The sequence below is a fragment of the Labeo rohita genome, chromosome 12 (assembly GCF_022985175.1).
Source record: "Labeo rohita strain BAU-BD-2019 chromosome 12, IGBB_LRoh.1.0, whole genome shotgun sequence".
Classification (NCBI taxonomy): domain Eukaryota; kingdom Metazoa; phylum Chordata; class Actinopteri; order Cypriniformes; family Cyprinidae; genus Labeo; species Labeo rohita.
The window spans coordinates 7,368,887-7,382,177 of NC_066880.1; the positions used below are offsets into that span (position 1 = coordinate 7,368,887).

The 13,291-nt window shown below is 33.1% G+C and overlaps 1 protein-coding gene across 1 annotated transcript in view; it reads left to right on the top strand.

Moving 5' to 3' along the window:
* Positions 1 to 13,291, top strand: part of si:ch211-216b21.2 (heparan sulfate glucosamine 3-O-sulfotransferase 3A1) — a 54,190-nt gene continuing 40,899 nt past the window's right edge. The window contains exon 1 of the mRNA XM_051123669.1: positions 1 to 936. Within this exon, the coding sequence (XP_050979626.1) occupies positions 362 to 936 (575 nt within the window). The 5' untranslated portion in view covers positions 1 to 361. The remainder of the gene's footprint in view (positions 937 to 13,291) is intronic.

Here is a 13,291-nt window from a genome sequence, read left to right on the forward strand (position 1 = left end):
AGAATTTCACAAATCATTTGATGCAAACGCTGGATTATAATATGCATTTTTCAATTTTGGACAAAAGGGGCTCAGATATTTTCTTTCTATAAACGTGGATTAAAACTGTTAAATAATTCAAATTAACTCGTATAGTAGGTAATTTAAAATTCGCACTGAACTAATTCTCAGACTAGCAACTGTTTACATAACGACAAGGAGCTTTACATATGCGCAAGGATTTTTGGAGAGCTGCGAGTGCGAACTCTAATCCACCTTTGATGCACTCCAGCTCCAAACTCTGCCTTATTTTTGATGGCAAGACTGAATAATGCCAGTCTAGCATGGCTGTCTTTCCATCTCATGCCACCCGTGGACCGACATGGCATATAGCCGCGTCTTTTCGGACCCTCCGTCCAAGAGCATCTTTAAGACCTTCGCGGTCATGTTGCTGTCTATACTCGCGTCTTTATACTTTCTCCACTGCCTCACGGAGCGATGCGGGACCTGTATACCCACAGAGAAAAGAAACACGGGTCCGGTGGAGGGATTTTACGCCTCGAAACTTAAAGATTTTGAGTCCCTGAGGAGAAAGAGACTTCTTCAGAAATGGACCTCGACGAGACCTCTGGTGATGAGGCACCACAGCTTAATCCGCCGGCTCGAAGAGGATTTACCTGGAATTGAGGCTGACGGACACATTTTCCAGGCAGACGTGAAGCTGTCAAACTCTTTGGATGTAGATTTGGAGACGGGAGGCTCGTATTTTGATACAGGTAAACTGAGTGCGTTAGGTGAGGGCAGTAAGAAGCTGCCTCAGGCGATCATCATCGGCGTGAAAAAAGGCGGGACGCGCGCGTTGCTGGAGTTTCTGCGCGTGCATCCAGATATTCGCGCGGTGGGAGCGGAGCCGCACTTCTTCGACCGTAACTATGACAACGGAATGGACTGGTACAGGTAAGTTACCTATGATCTACTTTTGATGTTGATGATGTGCCCTGCAATAAGACAGCTTGAAAAGACGTGCGTTATGATTATTAGATATCTAAAATGTATATATTCATATACATTTTTTAATATATTAATATTAACATAATCTCAATTAATTATCTTTAAATATAATTTAGTTTAATGTAAAATATATAATTTTGTTCAATAAAATTAATAAAAATAATTTATTAGAAGTAGTATAATTAGTAGTGTTAATTAGTAGTGTTTATTTATTTATTTTGTAGCGCCGGTGTATAGTTTTGTCAGTTGTTGTGGAAGGTCAACAAGTGTTTTCCAAAAATAAAAATTAAATTAAAAAACCAAAAGCAAACACAAGCCAAATCTAACAGTTACTGTGTAAATATTGTAGTATTTATAATAAAATATATTTGATAAGATTAATAATACGTTTATTTTAGTAGAAGAAAAAACTATTTGTGGAGTTCACTGTTGTGTTCATTTAAATAAATGTAAATTTATGTTATATATATATATATAAAACATGCAAATTAAACCATCTCTTAAAATTATATAATCCTGTATTAACAGTATTATCATTAATAATTAGTGCTCTCATATGATTAATCTCGATTAATCCTATCCAAAATAAAAGTTTTTATTTACATAATATATGTGTGTACATAAACACATACACACACACACACACACACACACACACACACACATTTAAGTAAAATATGTTGTTTATATATTCAAATATTTATATCAATTATATGAATTTAAATATATACATATAAATACATATAAATATTTTTTTAAATAAATACTGTATGTGTGTGTACTTATATATACATAATAAATTTACAGAGTATACGCGCATATATTATGTAAATAAAACTTTTATTTTGAATGCGATTAATTGCGATTAATCATTTGACGGCAGTAATAATAATCTAAATATTTTTAAAATAAATACTGTATGTGTGTGTACTTATATATACATAATAAATTTATAGAGTATACACACATATATTATGTAAATAAAACTTTTATTTTGGATGCGATTAATTGCGATTAATCATTTGACAGCACTATTAATAATATAAATGCTTCATACCTATCCCCATATCTTTTTCCTAACAAATTGGTAGATCAGATTAAATATGTAAAAACAACCTAGATTTAATTTGTTCATTTTCTTATCCATAAAAATCTAATACACAGTGTCATTAGGAAACCTTCTCATGAAACTTTTTAGTATTTTGAACATGAATTTAAAGAGAGAACATAAGCTAAAATGCATACTCACAATATTATAATGCACAGAGCTGTTTGAGGTCAATATTTTTATTAATTATAAAAATTAAATAAAAAGTGCTCACTAGAGCGTTAAAGAAATATATGCTTTTTATAATTGTTTTATGATTTTATCAGCTTATCCTAACTTTTTAACTAAGAGATTAAGATTTAATGAGACTGGAAGTGTGAGACACTAAGGGAAAGTGTATTTTGTGGTATTTTATTACACTTATACTTACTAAAACAATATAAGAGAAAATGTTTTCTTGTATTTTTGTTGTGCTTTTATATGCATCTGTATATTTTCTGCAGCTATATGGTGAGTGTGTGTGTAGTTCATTCACATATCTTCAGGCTGCTGTTAGAGTTTAACAGCAGCTTGTCTTTTGCTGCTCAGTGTAATGGGGCATATCAGACATCACAGCTCTGTTATTAAGAGGGATTACGGCCGTAATGAAAGGTTACCTGTCTGTCTCCGCAGGTATATTTCACCACCAGATTTAGTTAACATACCGGGTCATGCAAAAGTGCAAAAGTGCAAAAATCTTTCCCACCCCTTTCTTTTCCTCTGATGGATTTCTGGACTGCCTTTTGCTGAAAGTACAGATAAAAAGAAACACATAAATACAGTAATCCTTTAAAAACACTTACAAGGAGTCTCTTTTTTCAGCATCACTCTTTCACACCATTCTATTCATTCTTTGTGCTTTGTTATATCCATGAGGATCCCATCCATCCAAAAGAGTTGCCAGGATTCTTGGGAATGCAACACGAGGGTTGAAAAACAAGCCTGGTAGTCGTAAACCCCCTGTTTTTTAGAAAATAAAGGCCCTTAATTTAAAATGACACAAGAAAATACAATAACTGCTTTGCAACATCAAAATTATTTGGTTGAATAACAGAATGTGTCAGATTACTCATCCATTTACAGTAAGTAGGCGTGTTTACTTTTTTAAACACGGCAAATGAACAAAAAATGAGTGGAATAACTAAGCTGGCAGAAGATGTTAGTAAATGTGCTTTATTTAAACTAAATCACAACTGTGGAAGGGTGTCAACTTTCTAGAAGACAGGAAAAAATAAAGAAATAAACTAAGCGGCCAATGTTTTTCTCTCACTCTCTTTTCTCAAATGAGCTGAAAGACATTTCCTGAATATATGCACGAGGCGTGACAGTTTGATGGATCTGTGCAAATGTCTTAAAAATAAAGAAAACAAACATAAAATTACTTTTGCGGCATAAATTCTCACCCTTTGTCAAACCCTTTGGGAATAATTGCGTTTCTCCCGACCGCTGAAGTTATGAATGGGCTCTGTTTTTTTCTCTCCCTGCACTAATCACTGTGTCCAATTTGCTGGAATTATGTGACTCTTTTCAGGCTAGGCTGTGAATGTTTAAACGCAGAGACTTCCATCTGCAGGAATGAAGGTCTTTTGTATATCGTAATGGCTGATATGGAGACTGTGAAGGAATCACACAACTTTGCTTCTCTGTGGGAATGTGAGACGTGTGTGTGTTTTGTCAATTAAGTTGCTCGTGTCCAGTTGGTCACACTGGTGGTGCAAAAAGTCAAAGCCCATATATGCTGAGCATTTTCTATACTGTTTTCGGCAGTTTGTCAAAGAACAAAATGAAGAAGTAATTGTGGTGTTGCCAGACTGCATCTGTGCTACTACAAATATCCGTGTTGTGGTTGCTTGTCAAAACATTACTCACCCATCTGCAGTCAACATCGCAACAGTGAAATCAGACACGTAGCCAGAACATCTGTGAGAGGTAAAACACAGAGTATTAGATTATATAATATTATGAAAAGCAGGCTTTTATTTGGGCTACCAATAAAACCCTTCTTTTAAATTATTGACAGTTCATCGGCTCACTGTCAGCTTGAACAAAAAGTTTCTCTGTTTTGTGCTGAGACAATGCCACTTAAACCCCATTGCTTTTCTTATGGAAATCTGTTTCTGAGTCCAAAAACAGATCGTTTAAAAGGCTTGATGTAATGAGAGGCCTTTGCTTAAATGAAAGTCTGAAATGAAAATTAGCCTTCCAGAAACTTCTTGTGTCAGTGGTGTGTTTTATTGATTACGCTGTTAGTTGCAGTACATCTCAGAATTGGACGGTCATCTGCCATAAAAACATGAGACTTATCTAGTAGATTCACTCTAAAAAAATGCTGGGCCCAACCCAGCTCTGGGTGAAATATGGACAAACTCAGTGATTTGGTTGTTTTGACACAGCAGTTGGGTTAAATGTTTAACCCAACCTTCTGGGTAGTTTTATTTAACTCAACTATTGCTTTAAAAATGTGCTTAAAAAACTACATTTCTTGCGTAAAATAAACCCAAAATAGGTTGGATCTAAACATTAATTAATATGTTCAATAAATTAACATTTGTTAATAAGTTAACAACTAAATAATAAACTTTTTTTTTATTGCTTATTAATAAATGTTCACCTTTCGATTATTGCTGATGCCTCTAGTACTTATGTGCCTGATTTGTAATTTACAACCTATTTTGGGTTCATTTTAAGAAGCCATATAATAATTTTTAAACAATAGTTGAATTAAATAAAACTACCCAGAAGTTTGGGTTAAACATTTACCCCAACCACTAGGTTAAAACAACCCAATTGCTGTCTTTGTCCATATTTCACCCAACGCTGGGTTGTTTTTAACCCAGTATTTTTTAGAGTGTACTGTATCCCATAATTCCTGTGAGTGGTAGAGGAGACACTTTAAAGAGTGTGTGTAATATAGTAAACTTTCCGGTCACATTTTACCTTAGTGTGCCCTTTAAAAGTTTTAGGTTGGTAAGATTTTTCAGAATTTTTAGAAAGAATATCTTTTATGCTCACCAAGGCTGCATTTATTTGAACAAAAAGAGTAATATTGTGAAATGTATTATTCAAATCTAAATGAACAGTTTTCTATTTGAATATATTTAAAAATGTCATTTATTCCTGTGATGGAATTTTCTGTAACCAATTTTTATCAGTGTTGTGCTACTTAATATTTTCAATGGAAACTGATAATTTTTAAGGATTCTTTGAGAAATAGAAAGTAACAAAACAGTAACATCATGTAAAAGTCTTTACTGCCATTTTTGATAAACTGAATCCATCCTTTCTAAATAAATGTATTAAAAAAAAAAAAAACTTTTGAATGGTAGTGCATTTATTGAGCTTTTCAGTGTATTGACAACTAATGCAAGGCCCAAAACCATATGTGACCCTGGACCAAAAAAACAGTCATAAGGGTCAATTTTTTGAAATTGAGATTTTTACATCATCAGGCATAATAAATAAAGAATAAATACGCTTTCCATTGATGTATGGTTTGATAGGATAGGACAATATTTGGCTGAGATACAGCTATTTGAAAATCTAGAATCTAAGCGTGCAAAAAAATAAAATATTGAGAAAATCGCCTTTAAAGTTGTTCAAATTAAGTTCTTAGCACTGCATATTACTCATCAAAAATTAAGTTTTGATATATTTATGGTAGGAAATTTACAAAATATCTTCATGGAACATGATCTTTGCTTAATATCCTAATGATTTTTGGCATAAAATAAAAATCTATCATTTTGATCTATACGGTGTACATTTTGCTATTGCTACAAATACACCCGTGCTACTTAAGACTGGTTTTGTGGTCCAGGGTCACATATGAACAATTACACCACATTCAAAGTGTGCAAGATGCATTGCAACATCACCAAATAAAATGGTGATGCAACATCTTTAATATTATTTTGTTTTTGGCTGGCGTTAATAGTCATACGCACTGAATTAGTTTTGTTCATAAATTATTCAGGCCACTTTACTTGTGGTAAATTGCATACTTCCTTTTAATTATAGCATTGTTTTATATGCAAGGAAATTAAGTAATTACACATCTGGCAAGCCTGTGCACTTATGTTTCTTTGCACTCTTCCCCCTTGGTAGCCCCTGCGGTGAGGGCTTCTCTCAAGTGGATTCAAGGAACGCATATCAAAGCGCAGCCACTCAAACTACATTAAAACCTCTTTAAAATTCAGGTTAGAAAATGTGGAAAAAACACATCTGAAGAAGTGTCTTCTTGCTTTTTCACCTTAAACTATCCTAAGCTGAAGTTTGCATTGTACAAATAAGGTAGTTAGCAAAAGATCCAAATGTCTCTGAACTTTAATAGTATTCAAAGCAACAGAGTTTGACTTGTAAAGCTAGTTTGTGATTAAGCAGGCTCTAAAACATGGCTCTATTTGGAGCTGGTAGACACATCTTTCATCACAGGTGTTGTGGAGAAGTTTTTGGAGGACCTGTGGAGACGCTGGCTGGCCATTTGGCAGATGGTAGTGTGAACTTCGTTGGAATAAGGGGAATGTTCTTGAGCGGTGCATGGCACAGACCCCGTTTCTTGTACACAGGACATGGTGTTCGCTTCACACTGGCAGACGCAGCCTGTGGTTTATAGTGGAGTGGCAAAGTTCCTGGGAAAATAAAACCCCTGTGTTAGTGAAAATACGGACAGATTCACATGAGTACAGTAAAAACTGACAGTCAGTAACATCTATTTCACATTTGTGAGCCCGGACCACAAAACCAGTCATAAGGGTCAATTTTGTGAAATTGAGATTTACACATCAACTGAACGTTGAGTAAACAGACCTTCCTTTGATGTATGGTTTGTTAGGATAGGACAATATTTGACTGAGACAACTATTTGAAAATCTGTAATCTGAGGATACAAAAAAAAAATCAAAACACTGAGAAAATAGCCCTTAAAGTTGTCCAAATGAAGATCTTAGCAATGCATGTAACTAATCAAAAATTACGTTTTGATATATTTACAGTGGGAAATTTACAAAAAATCTTCATGGAGTACAATGATTTTTAGCATAAAAGAAAAATTGCTCATTTTGACCCATACAGTGTATTTTTGCCTATTGCTACAAATATATCCGTGCTACTCTTGACTGTTTTTGTCGTCCAGGGTCACATTTGGGCTGGTGGTTTGAATATATCAAAGAGTTGTCTGAACTCAGCATATTAGCATTCAGATATCTGTATGTAAACCTTTATTAAAAAATAAAAAGGTTTATTGGTGTTTATTGGCCTCAAAGCTTTGTGCTTTGTTACTTTTGATGAAACAATAAATGCAGTTTTGGAGCTGGTTATTATGGAGTGAAAGACTCAGGAAAAGCATGAATAAACATGAATGAACATCCAAAGATATGGTAAAAGAAAGAGTACAACTTACCAAAATCGTATACTGTCTCATGTAATCACTCAATCAGTGTTTCAACTGTGCAAAGATGCTTGTAAAGAATGTCACATAATGTCACATTTACCTCAGAAAACATATTTGGTGACCACAAACATGTTAGTCAGCTAAAAAAAATGAGCTCTAGAGATGAGCATTTTACTAAATATATGCACCATTTAACATATTCATTAGAATCTTGTACTGTTCTTCAATGTTTAATTTATGTTTAAATAAACAGCCACCATTTAAATGTTTATATTTAAAAAAATGAACTGAGGAAGAAATAAAATTATGTCATTTATTATTATAAAAACTTCATTGAGTGTAATTTAGGCATTTAGGCAAATAAGTTCATTTTAAACTTCAGTATCATAGTAATGTAATACCAATTGATCATGTATTACATGTATTACAGCAATAGTTGAGAGATTTTTTATTCCTTGAGAAGATTTGGCATGTACTTTGCCTTCTATATATCCAAAATCAGATCAAATTGAATCAAAAATCAAATTGCATTGCAAGCTTGTGAATCAGAATCGAATCGTGAAATTTGTGTCAAAACCCAGCCCTAATGATAACTACTGAAAAAATATTGGCTAAATATCAATATGCTACTAATATATTTCTAAAAAATGTATTAAAAATGAAATCAAGAGTCATTGTTTGCAAGGAATTTAATTATCATTAAAACCTAACAAGTGAATGATAATTAAATAATTTAACTGTATAAATTCTATATCTAATAACCCAAATAGAACATTAATTTGAAACACTGATAAGTTGGCCAAAAGTTGTATGGATGTAAGAAGGTTAAAAATACATAAATGAAAAAATGCACACACTCAAATCTGCTAGTGTGCTAGTTCTGCACTTTATATACTAATGAGATCAAAAATGTTTTTCGCTGAACTTACGATGCGAGAAAAACACAATGGGCCTTTATTATTAGAACCTTTATTATTAGGAATCCTATGCAGAGCTCGCTCACCTGCTCGCGCACACACCTGCATGTGCTTTAATAGACCATTATACTGTTTTCTACCTGAGCCAGCCTTGGGGCAGGTTGTACTGTAATGTTGTAGCACTAGGATGACATAAGCCAGCTGGGACATGAGATCACACCGAACAAAGAGACCCCTGTGCGTGTGTAGAGGCCTTTGATCTGGTTTGGCTAGGGGCACGGCTGTGACATGTTCGCTCAAGTTACCGCAAATACACTGAGAAACACTATCATCTCTTTGCAATTCTTACTTAGTAGACAGTTAAACAGCATTATTACAATCTTCTTGAACACTTTTCGATAACTGCAGGTATGCCGATCACATTTCGCTTAAAGCGTTTATGACTTTTCCTCGATAACGACACTGTACAATTGCGTGTGTAATCATACTCCTTGACTAAAATGGACTAAAAGTGGCCTTTGTAGAGCAAGATGCCAAGGACTAAAGCTCAAGCCAAGTTAGAGCCTTGTGATTTACAACAAGACGCTGAGAGTATAAATGTGCTTGTTTGCGTGTGTACGGACGTGGGTCACAGGAGGGTTCAGACCTTTTATGTAGGTCATGTTTGGAGGTGAGAGAGGTCAGTAACTGGATCTGTAAAGTGAAGGACTTCAGGAGGGTGAAAATTAACGTCGGTGTGAGGGAACTCGAGAGGTCTCTTAACTCTTGTTGAAGGAATGTGTGAGCATGCAATCTGATAGACTATGGCTGGGTACGGCCAACTACCTCATGATGCAATAGACATTGCGATATATATGTCACAGTGAATCATAATGTCATAATTGGGCTGTGATTAAAACTGCCAAGCGAGAGAAAGCCTCTCATGCATTTTGCTTCAACTTTTGTATGCTAATTACAATATGGACACTTGATGAGATGATTCTTTATTAGCTGAACTGTAGGAAAATATTTATTTAAAAATTGTTTCAAACTAAAAAACAACCATATTTACATGAGACTGTGAAATTGAGATTTTGGGTTTTTTCCTCACAGACATAAACATATTGAAAAGACATGATAAAAATGTTTGCAAGCCAAGTGAAGTCTTGGAAATGGACAAAAATGAGTAAGTGGGTTTTGTTTAAATTGTAAAAAAACTTTTCACTAATTACACAGAAGAATTTAAGAGGTTTAATTAAAAACTGTTGCCCATTAAGCATAAACGGCATAAGGTTGTTCGTGTTTACACACTTCTTAACAAATATTTTACTTTATTATTATAATACGTAGTTTTGTCATTACTTGAACTCTAGAAAATTATATAAAATAAAATATACAATTATATATAATTATATATCGTGTTTATATTATATTATGTTGGAAACTATCAAGGTAATATAGGTCAGAAAATAAAAATAAGAAATAAAATACAACATAATTACTTAATAAGTTAGATCCTTTGTGTGTGTTTTATTTTTTGTACATTGTACACACATATATTATAATATATAATAATTAAAAATGTAATAATATAATATAATATACACTACCAGTCAAAAGTTTTTGAACAGTAAGATTTTTAATGTTTTTAAAGTTCTCTCTTCTGCTCACCAAGCCTGCATTTATTTGATCCAAAGTACAGAAAAAACTGTAAAAATTTGAAATATTTTTAATATTTAAAATAACTGTTTTCTATTTGAATATATTTTAAAATGTAATTTATTTCTGTAATCAAATGTAAATTTTCAGCATCATTTCAGTCACATGATTCTTCAGAAATCATTTGCTGATTTGCCGTTCAAGAAACATTTTTTATTACTATTATTATCAAAATTTGCTACATTTTTAAGGATTCTTTGATGAATAGAAAGATCCAAAGATCAGCATTTATCTGAAATAAAAAACTTTGGAACATTATACACAATACCATTCAAAAGCTTGGAGTCAAAAAGTGATCAAAAGTAATGATAAAGACATTTATAATGTTATAGAAGATTTCTATTTTAGATAAATGCTGTTCTTTTGAACTTTATAATCATCAAAGAAACCTGATAATTTGATATTCGAATGATTTCTTAAGGATCATGTAACTGGAGTAATGATGCTTTGAAGTCACAGGAATAAATTACATTTTAAAATATATTAAAATAGAAAACAGTTCTTTAAAATAGTAAAAACATTTTTCTTACTGTTTTTTTTTTTTTATTGAAATTGTTTTCTTACAAAAACTTTTGACTGGTAGTGTATAATATAAAATACTATACTATATGTTAATGTACACAAAAATATAAACATACAGATACAAATACCTAAAGTATAAATGAAATTAAAAAATACACACACATTGCCTTATATGTATTTTTTACGATAGTCCTAATACACAAAGTATAGACACATATTTCATACCCTCACGCACACAAACATGGAAATTTGTAATAGAAATATAATTATGTAATTATAACTTATTTATTATTATAAAAACTTCATTAAGTGTAATTTAAGCATTTGTATACAAATCAGTTCACTTTAACTTTCAGTATCATATGTAAAAACCAATTGACTCTCATGTATATTTTACAGCATTAGTTGAGAGAGAGAAAATTTGGCATGTACTGTAGCTGATATATATCCAAAACAATTGGTATTGAACTGAATCGCAAATCAAATGGAATCACAAGCTCGGACACTTACATGCACACAAACAAGGACACTACATACTTACAAACAAGTGTCTTATGACTTTCTCTTCAGAACACACATTGTGTTAACCCCCTCAAACACACACACGCAAACACTCTTAAGCAGCTGATCCCCAGAGCCGTTTGGGGGGCCAGGGCACAGTGCTGGCTGTCAACAGCTGCCTGAAAGGCATTCTGGGAATCCAGCCCCCAGTGGGCACTGAAGAGAGCGAGCAGGTGTAGACTGCTCCCCAGACACCTTCATACACACACAAACACACACACACACATACCCACCTGATGCCATTATCTGCTACAGCTCCCTCACAACCTGAACACAGCTCAGCAGGACACACATTTCCAACTTTGGCACTGAGATGAGAGCAAGCAGGTTTTGATGAGGAGTGGGAAATGGGATTGACGATTTGCAAGTTACAGGTCACAGAGAGCAAGTCTAAAAGGCGAGAGATGTCAGCCGTGAGAGTGACCCGCGTGCAGACACAGATGGGAATGCAAGGGATCGGTTACTCACAAGTCGGGTGTCACCACTTGTTTATGTTGTTCGATTCGTGCAAGCTTTGATCCCGAGAAAACAGTTAGGGACTATTTTTAACTACAGAGATGGTGTCTTGGCGATTTTTTTTGCTGTATGTAAGTCCATAAAGATGCTTACATGTCTAAAAGCTTCATCCATGTCACCTCAAGACCAGCCTGTAACAAGTGACTAATCTTTTAGAAGAAAACTTTGGGATAGTTGACACAAATGAAAAAGAATCATTATTTACCCACCCTCAAGTCATTTTTAACCCTACTGACTTTAATTATTCTGTGAAGAACAAAAGGTGATTTTTAATATTCTGGTCATTCTTTTCAATATAATAAAAGTGAATTAGGACTAAGGCTGTCAAACTGCAATGTGACAAAGAAAAAGCATCATAAAGTATCTTAAGCCTTTTATTAAGCTAGTGGATTCAATAAAATACACCAAAAATCAATCTAAAAATAATTAGGTAAAAACAAAAGAAGATATGATTTAAAACTGCATTTGATTTTTTTTATTGTATAAATATATATACATATATATATATATATATATATATATATATATATATATATAAAATATTATTATTATTATTATTTATTTATTTATTTTTTTTACAAATTAAACAGAAGTAGTGTGGAAAAACACTTCTTCTGCATGCAGTAAAGTGGCACTTTAAGGCATCTAAACCATCTTTATTTCTCAGTTTCATTCAGATGGTTTTTGAGAAACTGAGAAATAAAGTACATAAAACAAGCTTTTATTTAGAGTCTGTGCTGCTGCCTATAACCGTGAAAGTATGTGGATCAAATTAACCTGCAAACATTGAAACTGTAATAGATTTTTTGTGAACACAACACATTAGTGTGTCGACAATTCATGTGCATTTTTATAACCCTAAATGTGGAAAAGGTCACACAATTTTAAGGAGAACATTATAGTTTTCCCCACTAAATAAAAAATAAAAATGGTAATTGCAAGTTTTTATCTCGCAATTCTGATTTTTTTTTCTCACAATTGCAAGTTTACATTCTCAGAACTGTGTGATAGAAACTCACAGTTCTGACTTTTTTTCTCAAAATTGTGATATAAACTCGCAATTGCAAGTTATAAAGTCAGAACTGCAGTTCTGACTTTTTTCCAAAAGCTGCATTATATAAACTTGCAGTTGCAAGTTATAATGTCAGTATTGTGTGATATAAACTCACAATTCTGAGAAAGACAGTTGCAATTCTGACTTTTTTTCTCAGAATTGTGTGATACAAACTCACAATTCTATTTTTTTTCTCAGAATTGATATAAACTCGCAATTCTAAATAAGAAAGTCGCAATTCTGACTTTTTTTCTCAAAATTGTGTGATACAAACTCACAATTCTGTTTTCTCAGAATTGATATAAACCTGCAATTGCAAGTCATAAAGTCAGAATTGTGAGATATAAACTCGCAATTCTGAGTAAGAAAGTCGCAATTCTGACTTTTTTTTCTCAGAATTGATAAAAACTCCCAATAGTGTGTCATAAAGTCAGAATTGTGAGATATAAACTTGCAATTCTGAGTAAGAAAGTTGCAATTCTGAGATAATAAAGTCAGAGTTGCAAGTTATAAACTCGCAGTTCTGACTTTTTTTCTAAGAATTGTGCAATATATAT